We start from the raw sequence: 24,599 nt of genomic DNA, 5'->3' as shown, positions 1-24,599 counted from the left end.
AGATGAAGCCCTACACCGCCAAGCTGAAACCCAACCAGTACCAAGACTGCTCGCAAGGGAAAGGCTGAACATTGGGTGGTGCAGGCAAACTTTCTGTATATGCATGCAGCCATCTTTGCTTACGCCTTCGCAGCGCATTTGTGGGAAGAGTAGTTGACTGGAGTGGACCCAGCAAAGAATGACCGCACGTATGATTGGCAACTTCTGAAACCACCTCTCCCACTTCAGAACCAGATAAAGTATATAATTAAAGCACGGAGTAGCAAGGCCTGAGTCATTACATGCTTTCGCTTTTCTCTTGTACTACTTTCGCGTCACTTCCACGGCCTTACTGGTAGTTAACCAGGCACGAAATTATAAATTTCAGTTTCATAAACACCCTTAACACGTTGCTTTAAGGGTTTGCCAACTAAAATATGAATAGTATCAGACAATTTGAGCTCAATACAGTAAGCAGTCGTACCCATTGTCTAGCATACCCAAGTTACTGAGCCGAAATAGTGGATCGACACTCATGAGAATCATGACACGTTGGACATGTCAACAACGGTTTCGTCGCCTGCGCTGTCGATTGACGATCTAATTGCGTTATCCACTGATTCCGAGGCAACTAGAAGAGCATTGTCACTAGGCTCTGTTCCACTAACCTACGGAGAGCCTAATGGAAGCGAAAACCTGCGATATTCAATTGCTTCTCTTTACACAAATCCACAAGTCACAAGTGGACATATAATAACGACTAGTGGGGCCGTGGCCGGCAACCACATTATTTTCTCTGCGCTGATATGTCCTGGCGATCACGTTATCTGCATGTACCCAGTATACGAGCAACTCTATAAGATCAGCCAAGCATTGGATGCTGAGGTCACTTTTTGGAAGCTCGAGGACAGTAATGGTTGGAGCGCGAACATGCAATGTCTCCGCCAAGCTATTCGCGAAAATACCAAAATGATCGTCCTGTGCAGCCCAAACAACCCAACTGGTACATATCTACCAATCGCAGTGCAGCATTCTATCCTGGAATTGGCAGAAGTCCATGGCATCATTCTAATGGTTGACGAGGTTTTCAGACCGATGTTTCACTTCTCGTCAAATCACGAGGAGGAGCCAGCCTCCTTCCTTGAAAGTGGATATGAAAAATGTATTGTCACAAGCTCTTGCAGCAAGTCATATGGGCTTCCCGGTATCAGAGTTGGCTGGATTGCGACTCTCTCTAATGACTTCATACGTCGTTTCACTCAGATCCGTAACTACACTACTATAAGTGTTGGCCTGGTTGACGAGATTATTGCCGCAGAAGTACTCTCACCAAGATGCCGACTAAGCTTGCTTCAAAGAAGTTTAGATATGGCAAAGGCGAATCTTAGATTTCTCAGGGAATTTGTTGCCAAGAATCAACTGATCACTTGGACACCTACTCATGCTTCAACTTCAACTTTAATAAGGCTACACAACAAGGACGGATCGCCCCTAAATGATCAAGAGTTTGCTCTAGAGTTCTTGAAGGCCAACAATATCCTATTCTGCCCCGCTAGCCTGTGCTTTGAGGAGAATGGCCAGGGCTGCCTTCAGGGCTATCTTCGCTTGGGTTTTGTGATGTCTCCCGAGACGTTTCGTCATGGCTTGGAGAAGCTTGCAGACTTCCTGGAGGCATGGCCCATGTTTTAATAAAGCTATTAGTGGATAACTGGGGTTGTGTGATTAGAATGACTGCGAAGAATTCCCTCTACGCCCGGGAAAAAGCATATTCTGGGGCGGAAGATATTAAAATACGGCGACGTCGAACTGGATCGCATTAACCTGGAACTTGCCGGCAATGGGCCGGGGGCCTTCCAAGTGCAGAGGTAGCCTCAAAGCTATTCTATTACGTAGCATGACAATTGAAGTACTTGACCATAATTAATGTGATTTCAAAAGACAGCCGGCCAAAATTCCGAAGTACTGGCAGAAGTTCGGTAATCATTAGTTAGTAATTTGTATGAGATAAACACCAATGGAAGTCCAATTCTTCTCATCCCAGTGGCTATCTAGTTGTGTCTCTGTCAACATCGAGTGAAAAATCATGGTGCAGCACTCCGTTGTGTTAAAGTCCGACCAATATGGGAATGTATATAACCAGGCCGTTATAAATTATGGAAATCCCGATAGCAAGTTAGAGGGAGAGAATAACGGAAGTCGCAGCGACAAGGGTGCGGGGCCGCCACGACCCCCCATCCGGTCACCACATTGCCTGGAAATGGCCATACCATCTTAATCTGCTCTTATTCTTATGTCCCACCTTCATGAAGCCTAGCCCATACTATAACAGAGTAATATATATCATCCCACAAGACAAAACTTATGCACAGGGAATCATACGAGGTGACTCCAAGCCCCACTCCATAGTGCATGTTATCGATACCGCTAGGCAACAACTTATTTTCTCAGCCCCTGTGACCATAGGCCAACGCCAGACCCAAAGTTCGCACGTAAGAAATGAATTCATGTACACTATATTCATAAGGATAGTTCTGGCCTGTAACCTGGCCTCGATATTGCTTGATTTCGTCAGATACTGGATCAGATGATACATATGTGCCGTCAAGAAGTGGCGGTATGGAGACGGCTACTTAACTAAAAACAGTTATATCTGGTCTCATAGACAGTTTAGAAATATATCCCAACTTCAACTGTTTGGCGATATGTGGCTACCAAAACTGTGTAAGTATTGTATCCTTCTGTCTCTACCCTAACACACTTGTGCCGGTTGAATTTATTCAAATGCTAGCTAACTCCATGATTAGCGCAATAGGAAGCCGCAATAGGAGTACCAGGTTGTTTGTTTGGGGATTCAAAGGAGCAAAGTGAGGGTGAGAGAAAGAGGTGTTTATGTGATTTAGCAATGAGACCCAGAGTAGAGGGAGCCACCAAAAGCGACTGACTATCCGTTGGGGTCAGAAGTTTTGGATTCATTACTAGGATAGATAAGATTTTAGTTCTTAATTAATTTGCCAGATTAGTTCCTTGGTGCCTCTATGGATGTCTTATGATTTGACGTTCTGCACTCTACTCAACCAACGCGTAACGAATTGAGTAAATTTTGCATGTGAGACGGAACCACGCCTGTAAATGTTGTCTCAATTCAAGCCCTGACTCCGTATAGGCTTGGCGATCTTGTTCGTATTTATTGATGACTCACCGATGAACTAGCTCCCCGGAGATCTGAGCTCAAGACCTGACTGATGAGAAAGTTGCCCTTGTATATGATCTCGCCTTGCTCTGTTAAATGACCTTCAAGATATCGTGTCTCCAATACTTGCCCCACAGCCTTCAACCAGCTCCTCCAGACGGTCGCAATGGATCCCTTCCCATTGGAACCCTACCGCTCCGCGCGTCTCCTTTATCGTGCGCCAGAGAATGACCCAGCAGATGATGCATTCTTCCAAGCTCTCTTCGCTGACCCTGTAGTCGGATCTATGGCCACTACCGCCATCATACGCCCGCTCAGCACAAAGGAACGGAAGGAGTTGCAAGCAAAGCAGCTTGCTGCTGCGTTCATGTCAGTCATGATATGTATCATCCCGGACGAGGGCTCCGAAAAGGTGCCCGAGATAATTGGTGTGATCTGGTTAAAAGAGCAAGTCCCTGGCTTCACACATAATCGCTCACACGAGCTGGGGATCACTATTGCGCGCCAGTACCAAGACAAGGGGTATGGGTCTGAGGCTATCTCATGGATGCTGGACTGGTCTTTTCTAACTGCGGGCCTGCACCGCGTTGAGCTGACGGTCTCTGAGTGGAATGAGAGGGCACAAAAGGTGTACCAAAGGCTTGGGTTTGTATCAGAGGGACGGAAGAGGCAGTGTGTGTGGAAAGGTGGAAGGTGGTGGGATTTAATCTATATGGGCATTTTGGCGCATGAGTGGGAGGCGAAGAAGGCTACTGACTCCTGAAATACTGATCGCTGAATCTGGCAAACAGGTGATATTTGATAAATAAGATGGTGTCAGCCCTGACAAAAATTTTGCGCAATCTGCTATTATCATATATAACAATCATACAATATGAGTGGATGGATGAAATGGTTGACAGCACTACCCAAAACTAAAATGTCTACAGTAGGTGATCACCTGACACCCGATTCCCCTCATTCTCCGTGGAAGGCCCAACAAGCTCGTGATCTTCAAAAGCAGAAGGATGAAGCTATACAGCTCGCTAAAGCTTCAAATCGAGGAAGAAAAGGTCCGCCGGCAGCAAGCAAAGGAAGAGACACAACGCTTGCTTGAAAGTGCAAGAGAATTCGAGCATCTTAACAAGAATTATGCTGCTTAGAGGCAGAGCAGAAGAAATAACAAAAGGAGGAGGAGCACCTGGCAGAGGAGGCAGATTGATAGCTTCATAATGACTTCCAGAAGGCTAAGAAGACTCTAAAGAAGCCCTCTAAAGCTTCACACCAGCAAAATCTCCGTACAAATAAGCTAATGAGTGCTGAAGTTGTTGCAGAGGCCCTTCATGTCCGCGCTAGGCCGCATATAACAATGGTGTCCGACCTAAGTTATCCTTTGAGTCCGCCATAACATCTTGTCGGTCCAGCAGTAGCCTAACCACTGCTTTATGTCTGCCTCCAGCTGCAAAGGATAATGCTGTCTGACCTAAATTATCCTTTGAGTCTGCCTTAATATCTTGTTGGTCTAGCAGTAGCCTGATCACCCCTTCATATCCACCTCCAGCCGCACAGGATATCGCAGTCAACCCATTATTATTCTTTGAGTCTGCCTCAACATCTTGTCAGTCCAGTAATAGCCTGACCACTGCTTCATATCCACCTCGAGCTGCATAGGATAATAGAGTTAACCCATCATTATCCTTCGAGTCCACCTCGACATCTTGTCGGTCCAGCAGTAGCCTGACCACTGCTTCATATCCTTCAGCCGCATAGGATAACGGCGTCCGACCACAGTTATCCTTCGAGTCTGGTCTGATACTGTAGTTTGCGAGCAGTGGCTTCATCAATTCGCCTTCTCCCTCCTTTGCAAGTATATGTAGATCGTCCTCCCTCCTTCGTCCTGAAGCTTGGTATGCTGAAAAGTTAGAACCCGTGCCAGCCCAGGAACCGCACGTAAGAGAGACAGCAAGTCAACAGGCATAAGATATTCAGCGGAAAGCAAGATAAGTTCGATAGGGAGATAGGCTCCTACCCTAGACGCTCTCATTATGTCGCTTTCGCGGAGATACGGAGACAGTAGATATAATATAATTCACACGACCAACTAGGAAGTCGAACGACGCAAATGATTCAACGAGGAACAATGTTCAAGAATAAATGAGGTTTCAGTTTCCCCAGCTTGTCRAAGTGCTCCTGAATACTACCTCAACTGTTTTGTACGGTAAACAGGGCTAATTTGGAATACCCAATGTCGTAACATGCCAGTACTAGCACCTTGTAGTATGTGTGCAAAACCAGTGTGAGTGGGGATGGCACGGTCACTGGATAGCTTTCTCAGGCACCTGGTGAAAAGTCAACTGCTCGCTACTTGCGGCCCACAAAGAGGCTGTTTTCCATGGTCTGTCCCCACTGGATCAAGGACACTCTTGTACTGTGTAAGGTGGTTGTATTATGTGAATCACACACGGAGATCTATAGATACAGGTCTAAATGCATGAGTAGTGCTTATCAGAGTGACAGAACAATACCACCAAAATAGGTGCTCCAAAAGACACCAATCTTACAGTCACACATCTCAAGTTTGGACACCCCCTAGTTAACCCACCTTTACCCCGCACTCACCGCCTAAAAAACGCTTTTTTACCTCTAGTTTCTCCTTAATGCGCGTCGTCCCCTAATTATATGGACTATGCCGCATTCTATGGGAGCTATTATTAGAATCAGGGTTAGTATGAACCATACTAGCTTGAGGTTAGATGAATAGGTGACGTTTTGGTCGGCAGAATATTAGGTAATAATGGGGCCGGTGGGGCGAAGGGTGTCCGAACTTATGAGGTGTCACTGTATGTCTTATACATAGCCCGATGATTGGTACAGAGCGGCACCTATCTTTCTCCAGATCATCGGTAAGTGGAGCTGAATTGTTAAGAGGACCACTAAAAATGCTTTCGCCGTGGTGGACGCTCCTGAACGCGAGTCAAAGTGGTTTGTGCTTGTCTAAGATTTCTTTGTTTGGATTGTTTTGCACGAGTTGAGTCGAGAGTGTGAGTGATAATTTGTCACGAGGAGGGGACATCGCCAGCATCCAGCAGGCAGTTACCAGAATATCAGCGCTGTGGGAGCCCATCTCCCTATCAAACTTACCCTGCTTTCCGCCGAATCTCTCTCCACGTTGTCTCCCAAAAAAATAACCAAATCTGAGCAGCCATTGGCCTCGCCGCCCCTTTTGAAATCTTCTTCTCCTCCCTTCTGATTTTGATCGGCTCCGTCTTCCCCCACTTTGGAACCCTGTCTTTTACCACCCCTGAGAACCATAGTTTGCCTTATCTCCAACTGCCTTTTTCCTCTCATAACTACTTTATCTCATTTTTCGGCCTTTTCCCCCCCGCAAAAGAACGCGTCGCTTACATACCTGCCTTACCGGCTGTCCTCCCCTCCCCCTTCATCCTGAACATCCTTGGATACCCCGAACTCTCTCTTCCAGGGTCTCCTTTTCGACATCCCCGATTTCCCGAGTCAGTCGGGACGTCCCTGGATCATACCTCACATCCGTCCCCGAAGAACTCCTGTGGAATCACCCCATGTCGCTGTAACCGGCTTGCTGGATTTGTCGTGTCAGGAACCCGTCCCAGTACGTTGTGCTTGTCCTGACTCCGCTCCGGCGTTCGACCGTCACGAACTTTTTTTTCTTGGGAGATGGCTCCCATCCTGGCCCAGAACGCCTCGAGGTATCAGGAGAGACATTTCACCCTGGAGTCGTATCCTGCCGGGACGACCGGACTGACGGCGCGGGGACTCGGAGTTTCGAGTTCTGCATCTCATCACGACCGTGGATGATCGACTAACAGGGTGCTAGGGCACAATGGCTGGTGCGGACGAGACTCTCTTGGCAGCGACGGCAATGCTGCAGTCTCTCGCTAGAGACAAGCCCACCAGGGGTTCTGTCTTCCCCACCTTTGATTTCGAATTTCCCGCGACCAACGGTGCCAAATCATCCAAACTTCCCGGGGAACCCAGCCCAGCAAAGGTCGCCTTCGAAGCCGAGTTGGAGGCCTTGATGCGCCGCGTGCACCACCTGGAATTCCAAGCTGTCAGTCATCACAAACTCCCCGACAACCCCCAGCAGACACCCCGTCTTTTATCGGATCCAACGAGAAGGAACCTGATTTTTTGTGAACCTTTGGGCTCGGTCGCTTGTTGTTCGGTCAAGGTTCTGACTCTTCTTAGTGCCTTTCACAGCAGCAAAACCGGAATCAACCCGATCGGCGACAGCGGACGCCGTCGGGCCCTGAGAAATTCCCTCATCCACCCCAACCATCAGCCCCGGTTGGAGACCTTGACGAAGCCGACACCGACGAGGAGGATGAGACCAGCGCAACGCGTGTGGTGCGCGAAGAGGACATCAGTATCCTCCGCAATCATGTGCAAAAGCAAGCTGAGGAGATCAGCTTCCAGAAGGATATCATAGCGCAGGTTCGCGACGAGTTGCAGAAGCAGGAGGAGCACACCCACCGTGCGCTCAGCAAGGTCGAAAATGAGGATGTCATTCTGCTCGAACGGGAGCTCCGGAAGCACCAGCAGGCCAATGAGGCCTTCCAAAAAGCTTTGCGAGAAATCGGCGGCATCATCACGCAAGTTGCCAACGGTGATCTCTCTATGAAGGTCCAGATCCACCCATTGGAGATGGACCCGGAAATTGTTACGTTCAAACGTACGATCAACACCATGATGGACCAACTGCAAGTCTTTGGTAGCGAAGTGTCTCGAGTCGCTCGCGAGGTCGGAACGGAGGGTATACTCGGCGGTCAAGCTCAAATTACTGGTGTTCACGGTATCTGGAAGGAGCTCACGGAGAACGTCAATATCATGGCCAAGAACCTGACGGATCAGGTGCGAGAAATTGCGGTTGTCACAACTGCTGTCGCCCACGGTGATCTGAGTCAGAAGATTGAAAGTCGCGCTCAGGGTGAAATTTTGGAACTGCAACAGACGATCAATACCATGGTGGATCAACTAGGGACATTCGCTACGGAAGTCACACGAGTCGCGCGCGATGTCGGTACGGAAGGTGTACTGGGAGGTCAAGCTCAGATTGAAGGTGTCCAGGGCATGTGGAACGAACTTACGGTCAATGTCAACGCCATGGCCAATAATCTAACCACGCAAGTGCGTGATCTCGCCACTGTCACCAAAGCCGTCGCCAAGGGTGACCTGACGCAGAAGGTGCAAGCTAACTGCCGAGGAGAAATTGCTGAGCTGAAGAATATCATCAATTCCATGGTGGACCAACTACGCCAGTTCGCTCAGGAAGTCACCAAGATCGCCAAGGAGGTCGGTACTGATGGTGTACTAGGTGGCCAGGCTACTGTGAATGATGTGGAAGGCACATGGAAAGACCTTACAGAGAACGTCAACCGCATGGCCAACAACCTAACTACTCAGGTGCGTGAGATTGCGGACGTCACCACGGCTGTCGCCAAGGGCGATTTAACCCAGAAGGTCACTGCCAACGTTCAGGGCGAGATGCTTGATCTAAAGAGTACCATCAATGGCATGGTGGACCGTCTCAACACGTTTGCTTTTGAAGTTAGCAAAGTCGCGCGTGAGGTCGGTACTGATGGTACCCTGGGAGGTCAAGCTAAGGTGGATAATGTGGAAGGAAAATGGAAGGATCTCACCGATAACGTCAACACCATGGCGCAAAATTTGACGTCGCAAGTGCGAAGTATCTCGGACGTGACGCAGGCTATTGCTAAGGGTGATCTTAGCAAGAAGATCGAGGTGCACGCGCAAGGAGAGATGCTGACCCTCAAAGTGACTATAAATCACATGGTGGGTCGTTTGGCCAAGTTTGCTACTGAACTGAAAAAGGTCGCTCGCGATGTCGGCGTCGATGGAAAGATGGGCGGTCAAGCCAACGTGGAAGGGATCGCAGGGACCTGGAAGGAGATCACAGAGGATGTGAACACCATGGCTGAGAACCTGACATCCCAAGTGCGTGCATTTGGCGAAATTACCGATGCCGCCACGGATGGTGATTTCACCAAGCTCATCACTGTCAACGCTTCAGGGGAAATGGACGAACTGAAGCGCAAGATCAATAAGATGGTTTCCAACCTGCGAGACAGTATTCGACGAAACACTGCCGCCAAGGAGGCCGCTGAGCTTGCTAATCGCACCAAATCTGAGTTCCTGGCCAACATGTCCCACGAGATCCGAACTCCCATGAACGGTATCATTGGTATGACCCAGCTCACGCTGGATACCGACGACCTAAAGCCGTATACCCGGGAAATGCTGAATGTGGTGCACAATCTAGCCAACAGTTTGCTCACAATCATTGATGATATACTCGATATTTCGAAGATTGAAGCCAACCGGATGGTCATTGAGAGCATTCCGTTCACCGTGCGCGGTACCGTATTCAATGCGCTCAAGACTTTGGCTGTGAAGGCGAATGAGAAATTCCTTAGCCTGACTTACCAGGTCGACAACACAGTCCCCGACTATGTCATTGGCGATCCGTTCCGTCTGCGCCAGATTATTCTCAACTTAGTCGGTAATGCCATCAAGTTCACTGACCACGGTGAGGTTAAGCTCACGATCCACAAATCTGATCGTGAGCAATGCGCCACCAACGAGTATGCCTTTGAGTTTTCCGTCTCCGACACCGGGATTGGTATCAAGGAGGACAAATTGGACTTGATCTTCGACACCTTCCAACAGGCTGATGGGTCAACCACCCGTAGGTTTGGTGGTACCGGTCTCGGTCTGTCAATCTCCAAGCGCCTAGTCAATCTCATGGGTGGTGATGTTTGGGTTACCTCTGAGTACGGACACGGCAGTACCTTCTATTTCACTTGCATCGTGAAGCTCGCCGATCAGTCCTTGAACGTTATTGCCTCCCAGCTCTTGCCATACAGGAATCACTGGGTGCTATTCATCGACAAGGGCCAGAACGGTGTCCAAGCCACTAATGTCATAAAAATGCTCAAGCAGATCGAATTAGAGCCGTTGGTGGTGCACAACGAAGAGCATGTTCCGCCACCTGAAATCCAAGACCCCTCTGGAAAGGAGTCTGGTCATGCATACGATGTCATCATTGTGGACTCGGTGGACACTGTTCGCATACTGCGAACATTCGACGAGTTCAAGTGTATCCCTATTGTTTTGGTGTGTCCTTTGGTCTGTGTCAGCTTGAAGTCCGCTTTGGACCTTGGTATCAGCTCGTACGTGACAACGCCTTGCCAGCCTATTGATATGGGCAATGGTATGCTTCCTGCATTGGAGAGTCGGTCGACGCCGATCACCACCGACAACTCCTGCTCGTTTGACATCCTTCTTGCTGAGGACAATGACGTCAACCAGCAACTCGCCATGAAGATACTCCAAAGGCACAACCACAACGTCGTCGTCGTTGGTAACGGTCTAGAGGCCGTGGAGGCTGTCAAGAAGCGCCGTTATGATGCGATCTTGATGGATGTTCAAATGCCCGTCATGGGTGGTTTCGAGGCTACTGGCAAGATTCGAGAGTATGAACGAGAGAGTGGTCTCCAGCGAACCCCAATTATTGCACTCACTGCACACGCCATGCTGGGTGATCGCGAGAAGTGTATCCAGGCTCAAATGGACGAGTACCTGTCCAAACCGCTTAAGCAGAACCAGATGATGCAGACCATACTCAAGTGTGCAACGCTTGGTGGATCGCTGCTGGAGAAGAGCAAGGAATCTCGTATCTCGAGCAGTGGAGAAATGGATTTCATCCACTCATCTATCCCCGATAATCAAAATCAGCAGCAGCGGTCACAGAAACAACAAGGGTTACCCTCCCCACCACGTCCTGGCATGGAGACCCGGGCAATCTCCACTTCTAGCCCGATAGGCTGTGGTAGTGTCGCTGAGCCTGAAGACAAAGATGAAGAGATGATCGATGATCGGTGAACTAATTACTTACTTAGCCAGGCTCTAGATACAAAAGCCTGTTGTGATTTAGCACCTTTTGAAACCTGTCCCTAGTTAGGATTCTAGCTTCATGAAGAGTCTAATTATGTTCCTGTAAGTCAGCATGAAGCTCAAGTTAGTTAGCCCTCTACAATCTGACATTGGTTGCTGTCCTGGAAAATTTCTTTCCCTCCCATTCGAAGCGACCTAACTCACAGAGTCAGGAATTTGTTTTTATACAAAAGTAGAGATGCAGAGAATAGCGCACCATTGTTATTTCTAATATATTTATGAATATTAATTATTCATCATCTCTGAATCGCCCTTGTTATGTTGAGACGAGCAGACAGAATGTGGCTATTAAGGAGGTAGATGGCGTCTGAAGTCCGCCTAATGTCATCAGTAGACAACTAGACATGCTCTTCTGACAGCGTTGCAATGAATCCATTTTGTTAAGGTAGTCAGTGTATTTGTCTCTTTATAAGATTTCCTGGTTATGTTATTCTTGTTAACTGAAGAGAAAACCAATGACTAAAGCCAGACATGTTGGCAGTCTTTATAAACCTAGATCATCTTATGTGGATCCATGATTACATATCTGGTGATATGGAAATAGCCTGGGTTATCTTTGAAATCAGTGGAATCTTCATCTGCGGGCCATTTAGAAAGAGGTCTTGCATATAGATGTGACTGTCAACCTTGTTCAACTACACCTGGGGCACAACTAGGCTATAGTGATGACGCACCGGCATATATTAACTAATAATGTTTATAGTACTAGTTTGTTACTAGTCACCTGGCAAGGAGAGTCTTCCATAATACAGATAGTATGTGTTGCATCAAGACTTATTTAATACAGTAATTCACATGGAATTTAGAGGCTGCCTGAACATTTACATTATAGGGTGCCAACATTAGATAAGATGACGATCATATACAGGCACATGGATGGACAGATCATACATTCAGTAAAATTAAGATATCTCGGGACCTTACATAAGATGCTTTGAGAGAAGCTCTGCGGCTGGGTTCAGGCACTTGATTTATACCTCTCCCATGATTGTGATTGCTTTTAAAACTGTTGTGATTCAGAGGAAGATTAATTGTTCTTCATATCAGAAAGCATGAGGATTTATATACAAGATGAATATCAGATTGATTAGAAATCAATCTGATTCCATACGGAATAAATTCTGTATACAAAGCTCTATTGTCTACTTGATCAAGCCTTGATTCACAACACCCGATAGTGTGAACACGTCATGACAGAACTTACTATCAGGAATCAATTCAGGCACTCGGGCAGCCGGTTAGGAAAATATACTCTAGTCGTTGCCAGAAACAGAAAGCTATTCAAAGCGTAACTAGCCGGTCAGTGCCTAGACAATGATTGTATGTTTCTGGTTCACGGCCCTTGTGATGTTGCAGCTAAACTACTGAGAGATCCAGACCTTATCCTTTCCTTATTACCGTTAAATAAGAGCAGCTATTTCGCAGTAGTTGTAGTATGTACAAAAGTACTCTCTGGACGGTGGGATCGCCAGGCTGATGGGAACCATAGTAGTGAACTATAGTAGTTTGATGGGCCAAATGTAACTTCAACTTGCGGACAGAGTTTCAACGAGGAATCCAGCAGCCATCTTAGCAACTGGTAGCTCTAACATATCAGCATTCATTGTGTAACATCAGAGTGAGACAGCAGGGATGGTATGCAGCCACTACCTGGGGATACCATAAGCTGCAGTGGCAGGTATTCATCAGGTATTTCTACCCCTTTCATCTGCGTCTCATCCTGTCTTTTACCCTGTCTTTTACCCTATCTTCTACTCTGACTTCTACCCTGTCTTCTATCAGCACTAGTTTAACCTAGTGTATAACTCTACTAGTCGAATAGATCTTGCTAACACTCCCCATTCAAAGCTAAACCAGGCTACTGATTTCGAGAGCTGCCAAGATGCGATCTCTCTCTGTGCTTTCCACTGCAGCACTACTGGCACTTGCCACGGTGCCTGGCAGTGCATTCGACTACAACATTATTTATCCTCAACAACAAAAAGAAGCCTTTGATACGACTGAAGTACCCCGAGCTCCCCTTCCCTGGGGAAAGGTCAACTTTCTGCACACAACGGATACTCATGGATGGCTCGATGGGCACGCGAATGTACCCAGCTGGGGTGCTGACTGGGGTGACTTCGTTTCCTTTGTCACGCACATGAAAGATAAAGCCTTACGCAAGAAGGTAGATCTTCTTCTTATCGATAGTGGTGAGTTATCTTTGATGTCAGTGTGTTTTACTTTGAGAAGAATCTCTGATGTTGAAGCGGTCACCTTTCCTTCTCCTAGGAGACTTCCATGACGGTGGCGGCCTCAGCGACAGTACAAGCCCTAAAGGAGCTGTCTCAGACAGTATCTTTGAGAACATTGATTACGATATTTTGACCGTTGGTAACCACGGCGTTCGAACCGGCGCAGAAGCGCTAAACATCCACCAAAACCTATCGAGAGTCTTTGGTGACCGATTTCTCACAAGTAACGTCGATGTAAAAGAAAATGGGATACTTAAATCAATTGGCAATCGATATCGCGCTTTCCAGACGGGAAATGGGTTACGGATCGTGGCGTTTGGAGTCACTGTCAACGACCCTGTCCTCAGGGATCTAAATAATACAGAGGTGTACAGCGCGGGCTGGATATTCAAACAAACGTGGTTCCAGGAAGCCATGAAGAAAGAGGCTGACCTCTACGTGCTTGTCGGTCATGCGCCTACCTACGCTTCTTGCCTGGATCCTAAAAAGGATAACCCTCTGGTGTGTCTGCGTGATAGGATCAGGAATTCCACAGATAAGCCTATTCAGCTCTTCGGGGGCCACGCTCATCATCGAAACTTCACGTGTTATGATGACAGGTCCTCAGGTATTGAATCTGGCAAGTATTGCGATACCGTGGGATGGGTGGCCTTGAACAACGTGTCATCACCTACCTGGTCTGGTGCGAAGGCACTGCTCGGTGACGAGCCCCATCCGAACAAGTCCTGCGCCGTAGGCAATCAAGGAGATATACAGGACACCCCTTATCTTCTAGATCGCCGATACCTGGACTGGAACCGTGTAACGTTTGCGTACCATACGGTAAACCTGGAAGGAGACACCGGCAACCCGTCTGTACCAGCATCCTTCGATACGCCCCTGGGCCGCAAGGTCACCGACGATATCAGCAAAGCCCGACATTTACTCAACTTAACTTACTTCCTAGGCTGCGCGAAAGAAGACTACTGCTTCAATTGCAAGAAAGTGGGACAGGACGGCAATATCTATGAGCTCCTAAAGGTTGCCCTCGCTGATACAGTTGTCAAGAAAGAGCGGGCACACCTTGCGCGGGTCGTGATTTCCAATGACGGTACAATCCGGGATAATATTTACCAAGGCCCTTTCACGACTGGGGACGCTTATGCTGTCGTGCCCTTTCCGAATTATTTCCAGTATATCGCGAATATGTCATGTCATAATTTTAAGAAGATGGCTTCAAATTTGCAGGCAAAGCAAGACGTTTCCTGCATCGATGACGGCGACCACAATGATTCCTCTGTAATTGACGAAGAGGTTCATGGATCCCAGCCTCAGTCACACCTGGAACTCCGGAGCATATTTGATGATCCTAGTTATCATCAGGCTACTTTTTCTTACAGTCTCGAACAACGAAACAGAGAACGGAAACAATACAGCCCAGGGTACACAACGCACGATGCCTTAGGCAACGACGGAGACGACACGCTACACTCTCCTGTTATCGAGGACGAAAGATACATGAAACTGTTCTGGGCAAATGCCAGCTTCCCGAACCTGTCTCATTACCCGCCCTCATTTGATGTGGTTTTCACCCACTACCTCACGAAGAGAATACTCGACGCTCTTAATAAAACCGGAGCTCCATATACGGAGAAGGATGTCATCGATTACCTGCCGCGGGCATATACTAGTAGAGAGGTCCTTGTTGACTATACTGCGAGGAATTGGGACCAGGATAGGGAGAACTGTCCTATTCGGAGGCCGGGGGATCGTTAGCTATCCAAGTGGAGGAATTGCCTAGGTTGCCACCAGGGCAGAGGATTATGGTAGATTTCTCCGTTGAAAAGATGTGCTTTGACTTTTTGAACTCTCCAGATCTCCTCACAGCCCAGGGATTTAGAGATCATACATGATATTGAAATCTAACTTGAGTTAGATTTGGTTCGGGCCTTTGAGGAGGTTTGTGAATTAGAGAAGGTTATCTTTGGTGAGCTCTTAGCTAAGTTATTAGGTGTAGACCAGGGCTGCCTAATAATGCTTTCTATACTAAGTAGAGTTGCATAACCGAACCGCTAAAATCGAATCCGACCCTCACCGAACTCGCAGCGGTGAGGGTTCGGTTCCTAGCCTAGGGAACCACACTGGTTTCGATTTCTCTTGGCACCGAATTGAAACCATTCGGTTAAACCGTTATGGTTTTTAAGGTTTTATCCGCCAAGGTTAACCAACCTGCACCTTTTTGCTTAGTAATCACTAATTTCAGGGATTTCTCTAGAAATACTAATATCACTAGATAGTTTAGTATCTAGTCTATCTAGAAATGAAATATTGATTCAAAATACCTAGTGGTTTTGGTGAGATATAAGCGAATAATTATTTTTATCAGGGGTTGGTATGAAAGTAGTGATGGTTTATATATATGTGCATTAACCTATGACAATCATGTCACACCCTGGGATCCGTCTCTGCTGTTCCTGCTAGTCACTAACCTTGGGAGCGCACAATATAGTCCATGGACTATATCCGATACTCGCCTGGGGTCTAGTGACCAGGTCAATCATTTATAGTACTCTTTGTAAAGATGTTGGCAAGCGGGCGAATTGGAACAATCGGTAGGATCTCCAGCAAGAAGACCAAAGGGAAAAAATGTCACGTTCTCCCACGGAAGAATCTGATCTTGAAAAGATCGCCATAAGAACGCCCCAAGGTGGCGAATCCCCGCACCAAGGGCATGAGGCCGGTGTGAAACCAGATGGCCGGGAATTGGTGGAATGGGATGGCCCTGATGATCCTCAGAATCCGCAGAATTGGTCTCTCTTGCGGCACTGGTGGATGATTGGATTGGTTTCAGCAGTCACCTTCAATATGTATGCCTTGAGACGACCGTGAGAGTCCCAATTGCGCTCCATTATGGGGCCGAGAGCTAATGGCCGCAATGCAACCAATGCAGCTCGATGGCATCAACCGTGACGGCGCCTGCAGTGCCTCTGATTATGGAACGGTTCAAGAACAACAGCTCGGAGCTAGAATCCTTTGTAGTTTCGGTATGCATCATTGGATTCGTATTTGGGCCCTTAGTTGTCGCGCCGCTGAGTGAGCTGTACGGCCACGCAGTCATTTTGCACACGACCAACATCCTCTTCCTTGTCTTTACTATTGCTAGCGCCGTGAGCACCAATCTCGGCATGTTCATCGCATTCCGACTGCTCATGGGCCTCGTGGCCTGTACCCCCTTAACACTAGGAGGTGGGTATATTGCCGATCTCATGACCGCCGAGAGTCGTGCAAGGGCTTTAAGCATCTGGATGATGGGACCTTTATTAGTATATACCTCTTCATCGCTACTGGATAATATGTGATCATTCTAACAGAATGCAAGGGCCCCGTGTTGGGTAGATCATACTCATTTCCCTGGTTCTAGTTCGTTTTTGTTCGCTAATTTTGTACGATGGACAGGGCCTGTTATTGGAGGTTATCTGGCCAAAGGGGCTGGCTGGCAGTGGGTTTTCTGGCTTGTTGCCATTCTGGTGAGTCTCAAGCTTTCATTCTTCGTGTTTCTTTCCTCGGTGGCTAACTATATGACACAGTCCGGAGTATTGACAATCTTATGCCTTGTTTCCATCCCCGAGACGTACGCTCCTGTCCTCTTGATCCGGAAAGCAGCGCGCTTGCGAAAGGAGACCGGCAATCCCAAATTGCACTCAGTATTTGATAACCCGAAAAGTCCCTTGTGCACTTTTGCTACGGCCATCTTTCGGCCGACGAAAATGCTTCTCTTTGCCCCCATTGCCACGATAATGGCTCTTTATATAGCCTTGATCTACGGCTACATGTATCTGCTCTTCACAACCTTCACCTTCATCTTCATCGACCAATATGGCTTTAATTCTGGACAAGCCGGCCTCGCATATCTCGGAGTCGGCGTAGGATCCATCCTGGGCCTTTCTGCCACCGGGTTTTACTCCGATGCCATTGTCAAGAAGAAGAGACAGGGGGGTGTTTCCAAACCGGAAGAACACCTTATCCCTTTGATCTTCGGTGCTTTTCTAGTTCCGATGAGCTTCTTCTTCTACGGCTGGGCCGCTTATTACAAGATCCACTGGATTGTGCCCATTATTGCAACGGGCCTCTTCGGCCTTGGCATGCTCTGTGCGTTCATGCCCGTTCAACTCTACCTTGTTGAGACGTACACGATCTACGCGGCCAGTGCTATTGCCAGTAATACTGTCCTTCGATCCATTCTGGGGGCAGTCCTTCCCCTCGCCGGGCCAGAAGATGAACTCTCGGCCTAGGGTGGGGCAATAGTCTGTTAGGGTTTATTTCACTGGTCTTCATTCCTGTTCCTTTCCTTCTGGTGAGATACGGAGAGAGACTTCGGTCTAGTCCTCGATTCCAGGTCAAGGTGTAGGGCTCTCTGTACGGTACGGCAGCCCATGCTCATGCGGGGATCAGAGACTAGAACATTTGGCTCTATGTACCAATCCGATACCCTCTATAAAACGAATATATGCAGCATCGGCATGGTGATCAATGTTTCGCCATTCGTATATTATGGCTCGTTGACCTACAAAAGTACATGGAAGTTATGATGGGGGGAGAGGATAACCTGCGGACATCATAGCAAGAATGGTTTTCAAACAGATACTGTCTCTTATGATCGCCATTTATCATGAATTGTACATTACCTTTTTCCGCGTAAAGTTTCACGACCTGTAAATACGTACTAGGCTTCTCGGCATAGGGTTTGGGAATAAAACTGGAAAATTAAAGGTGAGCAGGGTAATTGTGCAAGCCAATGTACAATTCTCCTTATTGTCTCTCTCATACTCCTCTCATACGCAAATTTTATGCCCAGCAAATAGATGTCAGTGAGATATGCAAGTATGGGAGAGAGCATATGGTGCCCTAAGTGACCCTTACAGGTTTGCAACGATTCACTTAAGTGAATTAATGTCTGTGGCATAACCTTTCTTCGCTCAGCTTCTGTGCAATCGCTCTGCACGTATAAATACCTCGGTCCCAGAACTATATTTAGGCATGGACTCAGCTGTAGAATTAACGGCAAGAGGTCCACTAGGCTTCTTTTTCTTACTGGAAGACCTGGATTTGAACAGAATAGTTATGGAACCATGCAATGGTGAATTAGCCATTGCGCATGATGCTCTAGATTAGTGTGAACGGGAGAAAGATATGGAGGTCATCCTTGAGCTTTTACCTAAGGCCCACAAGCTATAAGCAATCCGATTCTTCTTAACAGGCCGGTCAAAGTTACGCATTCGCTCCAAGTTTGATCAAATTAACCCAAGCGATTATGAGAACACCATCCTACAGGACTTGGATGTTAATATAACAAAGCAGGACATCTCTTTATTTCTCATAGAAGAATTCTCGAAAATAACGCGTGAGCACCTAGGTGGCCCTACTTTGGACTGGCTGGGCCAGCTGTACAGCTCCAGCCTGATTTTCGCACCACAAAAAGCATTGATTAGGGGGAATTTTGTGAGAGAGCTTTCTGATTGGTTATCCAAAGGCCCAAAAGTGGAGGAGAATTGGAGTCCAGAATTGCAAACCTTAAGAGGGCCATTCTTATTGGTTTGGTCAGTCGCCTTCTCACAAGATGGCCAGCTTCTAGCATCTGGCTCTGATGACAAAACTATCAAGCTCTGGGATCCCACCACTAGCGCCCTCAAGCATACTCTGGAGGGCCATTCTGATTGGGTTCGGTCAGTTGCTCTAGCATCTGGCTCTGATGACAAGACTATCAAGTTGGGCGAGTTGCAAAGTTCTGACTCACCAGTATGACGTGAGTTTCAATAGCCTGCTCTCTCGTCTCCGCGATCACGACCTCCGGGAGCTTCCACCTTGGGGGTGCTGCGTATACGCTTCTTTGATCTCCCAGGTGTCTTGTTATTCCAGTCCTGTGTTCGTCCACCAGCGCAATTGTGCCCTGATGATGTCCTCCCGCTCTGCACGCGGTCTTCCAGCGGTCTCGTGCATGGGCTGTATCCCAGGTGGGGGCAGGTGTGCAGCCGGACTGCCACTGAGTCCAGGTGGAGTACTGTGCAGGCCTGTTTGCCTTCAGTCCTGCCTTTGATCTCGATCTTCCCGTCACTGGGGCCGGGCTATCGTTCAGAGTGGATTCTGCTCTCGCGGAGAGCCTCGTGGTCATCGTCTTGCTTCCTCGTGCTGGGGCCGGATCGGGAGGTCTCGGGGTCCTCCGTCCCTTCCCCCACTTGAATGTCTCCTTAGCACTCTGCACGTGACGTGAGGATCTGCTACGGATAAATAATTCAGCCGCCGACAGACATAGAAAGTTTCAACAGGGAACGAGACACAGACCTGGGCGAAGCCAAGCCCTCAATCCAGGCGCATATTGAAGGCAGAGATATGTACATAACAAATGTAGCTAACTGCGAAGCTGCCAAGCAGGTAGTGGAGTAGTCCCGCATAGCCATGGGTTTCATGAGTAGCTGGGACGGCGTAAGAGTAAATCCGAATCCGAATCCGAATCCGAAAAAGTTTCAAACCCAGCAAGGGCAGGCACCTCTACGCGGTGCTGGGGATTAGTATTCTTGCAGAGAGCTTCTTTGCAAGGAGAAGCTAAGACCTTCCCAAAAAGAGCGCATGGAAAATAGTCATGTTGTGGGGGAGAGCGCCGGGGTTGCTGCAAGCCAAGACATCCATGGTATGGCGTGCTAGTCACGTCTTAGCCAGCCCCATAGGATGCTCGCAGGTAGTTGATACGTGACTTATCTTCTGCTGATAAGGAGTAAGGGATCGAGAGACATTTTGTAAAGAACAGCAATTGCGAGCTTGTTGATTATCACTGCTTGACATGTAACCTGTTAGCTGATATTGCGTGACGAATGGGTTCTTGCAACCCTGCATATATATCTCTTAGAAAGCATCCTACCCATTGCAACCCGGGCCAGATGTCACAATAATCCATAGTAAACTCAGATATAATGTGATTATCCTCCTCAAAAGGTCAACATCGCGCAATGTACTCTCTCGGAAAAATGAAGCGTCCAGAATGATTCAGAGGTGGGTCGCCCCGAACAGCCTAATGGATAACTGCTAATAATGATTGGTCTTGGGCTCAAACCATGTGTCATGGGAAATAACCATGGTATGGTACTTGCACGCCGTCTAAAGCACGCAATTTTCCCGCTCGATCAAGACATGCAAAGAATAAGGTTGGATGACAGACCAGAAGGAAGAATTCTAGGTTCAAATATTCCTAGTACCTGCGCAGCACGATGGCCTGTAATACTCTAGATATTTCCTCGGTGGTTTTCACACGACCTAGAAGAACGGCTACAAAATGTTGAAGGCGCTTTCCTTCAGGAAATCTCCTGGTTCCTCGTTTGAGGAACAGGTACAACGAAAATGGTACCACACCACACTTTTCAATGCTTGCATCATCGGTGGTGTGGGTTTCATGGCACCGGGATTGTGGAATGCAATGAACTCGTTAGGAGCCGGAGGAGCACAAGAACCATATCTTGTCAACTCGGCAAATGCGCTGGTGTTCGCATTAAGTACGACATACATTTTCTGATTGTATGTTCCATGAAATACTAACCTGTCGTTTAGTGGGATTCTTGTGCTTGTTTGGAGGCCCAGTTGCCAACCGTATCGGGCTGAATTGGACGCTTCTACTCGGCGCGATCGGTTATCCAATTTATTCGTGAGTGTATTCGTTCGTGCAATTTGCTTGGAGTTGCAACCGCCTGACAGAATTGTGATCAGGGCTGCCCTATACACGAATAATCGATATGTCTGTAACCCCGGGCGACTGACTCTCAGAAGTATACTGATACATGGTTGTAGGGAAATGAGTGGTTTGTTCTAGTTGGCGCAGTAGCCTGTGGATTGTCGTAAGTATCACTTCTATCCCCTAGATTACGCACACGTCTCTGACTGAAGACCTAGGGCCGGCCTTTTTTGGGCATCCGAAGGCGCAGTGGCTCTGGGCTATCCTGAGCCTGGCAAGAAAGGCAAATACATGAAGTGCGACATTAACTTGCAAGCCCTCCATGGTTCGAAGGCTGATTTGGGGCAGCATCTGGCTCTGGTTCCGCACGGGTGGCCCCCTTGTTGGGAGGAGCTATTGTGCTCGGACTTAATCAGTGAGTATCGCCATAGTACAAGAGTGCTAGACATGTAATGGCTGACATGAATACAGCTCGGGGAATGCGAAGAGCAGAGGGAAGGTTGGATACGGTAGGGTCTCTTGTAGTTGCCGAACTGTCGACCCAGTGCTCATTAACATGTGATTAAGAAACATACCTGATCTTCGTTGCACTACAATGCGTTGCTGCGCCTTTAGCCATATTCCTATCTCCACCGGAAAAGGTCCAGCGGAGTGATGGAAGCAAGGTCAGGATAGTGCTGCAAAACTCCTGGCGCGCGGAGTTCCTTGAGCTCTGGAAGCTCTCTCGTCGGAAAGAGGTCAGTGCTGATCAAAGAAGAAATGCGTGTCATTGCTGAACTATTGCTTTAGGTTATGTTGCTCCTACCTCTGTTTTGGGCAGCATATTTCAACCAATATTCCGGAAGTATGCTCGTGCGTATCCGATATCAAGATGGGACATACTAAAAGACAATAGACTTCCAGACTTATTACTTCGGTGTTCGTGCACGCGCTTTGATGGGATTCGTCAGTATGTGAATATGCTCTTATGCGCTTTATCAAGCGATGGAACTGACTTGACTACAGCAAACTTTGCCAACCTCCTTTCCTCAGCGATTATCAGCCGATTCTTGGACTATAAGAAAATAAGTACGAAGAATCGCATAACCTGCAGGTGAGATTCTACGTCAAAAAGTGTACAGTGACAAATTAATTCCATTAGCTTTTTCTACGTTATTGCGGTGCACATCGTGGCATGGGTTTACGCCTGGGTGATACAAGAAAAGTACACAGCCAACCCGCCATCGTACGATTGGACGGACTCTGGATTTGTGGAAGGGTTCTTCGTCGTCTTGCTTTGGCGTATGTTCAGCAGAAACGTTTGGAGTTCCGGTATTAACATCGTCAACAGAGTTCTCTCAGCAAGCGCTGCAAAACTGGTGCTACTATCTGATTTCCACGATGACGGATAACATTTCCGAGCTATGTGAGTCACTTGTGATATCCTGTTATGCAGAGCTAATTGAATTTCAGCCCGGTTATCCGGTATTCTTCGTGGCCAGGAGAGCTTCAGCCAAGCCGTTTCTTTTGGACTCAACACTCGCAAGTGGCATGGAGGGCGGGTTCCTCTAGCAGTTAACACAATTCTACTTGGTACGTGTGACGCAAGACCACCCGCAATGTGCGGCTTTAGCTCTTTCCGGGAACTATACGCTTACTCGCCTGAACACTACAGGGCTTGCTGTGCTGCCTACTTGGTTAGCTGTCAAAAGCCATGTACCTGTTGATCATCAGGATCAACCGAAGGAGAACATGGATGAAGAACAGGGCTACACCAAGGAGCAGAGCCACGACGGTACTGATAAGGGGCTTATCGTAATTGGTGAGTCGACTGTAGCCAAATGATAAACAGCAATGTGGAAGGGTCTGGCATAGTCGAGACGATCCCAGACATCTGCATTGACGAGCTATAGACTGAACTTAATGAAGGAGACGCAATGGCTCCAACCACGACCAGAATTATTGGCGTGTACTTATTAGTGAATTTATAAAGTGCTGCCGACGCAATGACGTAAAGCACAGCTGCGGGCGTGCTCCTGGAGACCATTATAATAGCAGTTTTGGGATCAGCATCTTTGTAGTTTTCGATTCCTCTAACACTCTATCCCAGGGTCTGAACCGCTATAATAGTAATAATCCCAATAATAGCCCCACATAGTCTGTCAAATAAATCAGAGAGGAGCTATAGTTTTATTAGAGGTAAACTCTATTAGTAAGAATCATGCTAAGCTGAGGGACTACCTTACTTTATTACAAACAAGCTTCTCCAACAGGTCATGGCCAGTAATTGTAAAGATGAAGCATGGCGCAAACATACTATGGTGATGATTACCGCGCCTGTGAAAGCTGTGCTAAGGCCACTGTGGACTAAGTACGGCGGACTATTTGTACAAAAGGCACTTTTGGTTTTTTTATAATGATTACATGCCACCACTCCCGCACTCCCTACGGTCGCACGCACGGCATTATCCCTAGTATAGTAAAATCAAAATATATCATATGGACAGCTGCCTGCAGCCAGAGTGAAGGTAGGAGCAGATGTTTAACTGAAAAGCTTTAATTCTCAACTAAATGCCACATGGCCCAGTTGGGTAAGCCTGGTAGATATCTAGTATCGCACCCTGGGATCCGTCTCTGCTGTTCCTGCTAGTCACTACTTTTGGGAACGAGGTGATATAGTCCCTGGACTATATCCAATACCTACCTGAGGCCTACCGACCAGGTAGCCTAATGATGCAATGATACAATGATCCGAACAGGATTAAGGATAATTCCAAAGATACATAAGAATAATAACAGCAAAGATAGAAGCAAGGCCTATTAAGTATGTATACTCAATAGTAAGAGAGTAACTAATGAATTAGACTAGTGAACTTATACTTAAGTAAATAACTTATATTAAATATAAGGAACTAAACTAAGAGTACTAGATATAATAATAATAAGTATCCTTATATATCCTTAGTTCCTCCTGATGATAGTTAAGGTAGATGGTAGAATGGTATATTAGTAGATGCCTTTAATACCATTTTACTAACTATTATATCTACCTATCTACCATTACCAAGACATAGCATATGGTAGTTAGTTATATGTTATAGTAGCTATATTTAGCATCCTTAGAGTAAATATAAATTATCCTCTATAATAACTTAGTATTACCAGAGGTTAGTTATATGAGTAGTTATTACCCCTATAGTATAGTAGTATATTACTAAACTATTTTTCTATAGATAGTCTATCTGAATTAAGTATTTCCCTGAATCACTAGGTGATTATTTCTAAGATTAATTAGTGATTAATAATCCTTTAGATTCTGCCTATTATATCTACTTTACACTAATATAGCTATATTAGTATTATAATATCACCTCCCTGTGAATAAAAATGGTGAAATAGTATATACTAGATAGTATATAAATGTTAAAGGAAATTTCACAAATGCAAAGGGGAATAAATGGTTTGCCTAGATATAAAGGAAGAATAGGAAGAATAGGAAGAATAGGAAGAATAGGAAGAATAGGAAGAATAG

The 24,599-nt window shown here is 47.0% G+C and overlaps 5 protein-coding genes across 5 annotated transcripts; all 5 read left to right on the top strand.

The window, feature by feature from the left end:
* Positions 1–810: 810 nt before the first annotated feature.
* Positions 811–1,668, top strand: Aud_005377 (uncharacterized protein; the record flags this gene model as incomplete). The annotated part of the gene is made up of 1 exon (XM_043290306.1): positions 811–1,668. The coding sequence occupies one exon, from the start codon at positions 811–813 to the stop codon at positions 1,666–1,668; it is 858 nt and encodes a 285-aa protein (XP_043146241.1).
* A 1,667-nt stretch (positions 1,669–3,335) lies between these two features.
* Aud_005376 (GNAT family N-acetyltransferase) lies at positions 3,336–3,932 on the top strand (the record flags this gene model as incomplete). The annotated part of the gene is made up of 1 exon (XM_043290305.1): positions 3,336–3,932. The coding sequence occupies one exon, from the start codon at positions 3,336–3,338 to the stop codon at positions 3,930–3,932; it is 597 nt and encodes a 198-aa protein (XP_043146240.1).
* Positions 3,933–7,007: 3,075 nt separating this feature from the next.
* On the top strand, positions 7,008–11,086 carry Aud_005375 (histidine kinase osmosensor; the record flags this gene model as incomplete). The annotated part of the gene is made up of 2 exons (XM_043290304.1): positions 7,008–7,235; positions 7,373–11,086. 2 exons carry the CDS (start codon positions 7,008–7,010, stop codon positions 11,084–11,086), a joined length of 3,942 nt encoding a protein of 1,313 aa, XP_043146239.1.
* A 1,954-nt stretch (positions 11,087–13,040) lies between these two features.
* Positions 13,041–15,147, top strand: Aud_005374 (Ser/Thr protein phosphatase family protein; the record flags this gene model as incomplete). The annotated part of the gene is made up of 2 exons (XM_043290303.1): positions 13,041–13,350; positions 13,430–15,147. The coding sequence occupies 2 exons, from the start codon at positions 13,041–13,043 to the stop codon at positions 15,145–15,147; spliced, it is 2,028 nt and encodes a 675-aa protein (XP_043146238.1).
* An 870-nt stretch (positions 15,148–16,017) lies between these two features.
* Aud_005373 (uncharacterized protein) lies at positions 16,018–17,663 on the top strand (the record flags this gene model as incomplete). Its single annotated transcript, XM_043290302.1, has 4 exons — positions 16,018–16,256; positions 16,322–16,617; positions 16,828–16,898; positions 16,959–17,663. 4 exons carry the CDS (start codon positions 16,018–16,020, stop codon positions 17,661–17,663), a joined length of 1,311 nt encoding a protein of 436 aa, XP_043146237.1.
* Positions 17,664–24,599: the final 6,936 nt, after the last annotated feature.

This window comes from Aspergillus udagawae (genome assembly GCF_001078395.1).
Source record: "Aspergillus udagawae IFM 46973 DNA, scaffold_4, whole genome shotgun sequence".
NCBI classification, from domain to species: Eukaryota; Fungi; Ascomycota; class Eurotiomycetes; order Eurotiales; family Aspergillaceae; genus Aspergillus; species Aspergillus udagawae.
The sequence above is the reverse complement of the archived record's forward strand: the minus strand, read 5'-3'. Positions and strand labels throughout refer to the sequence as shown.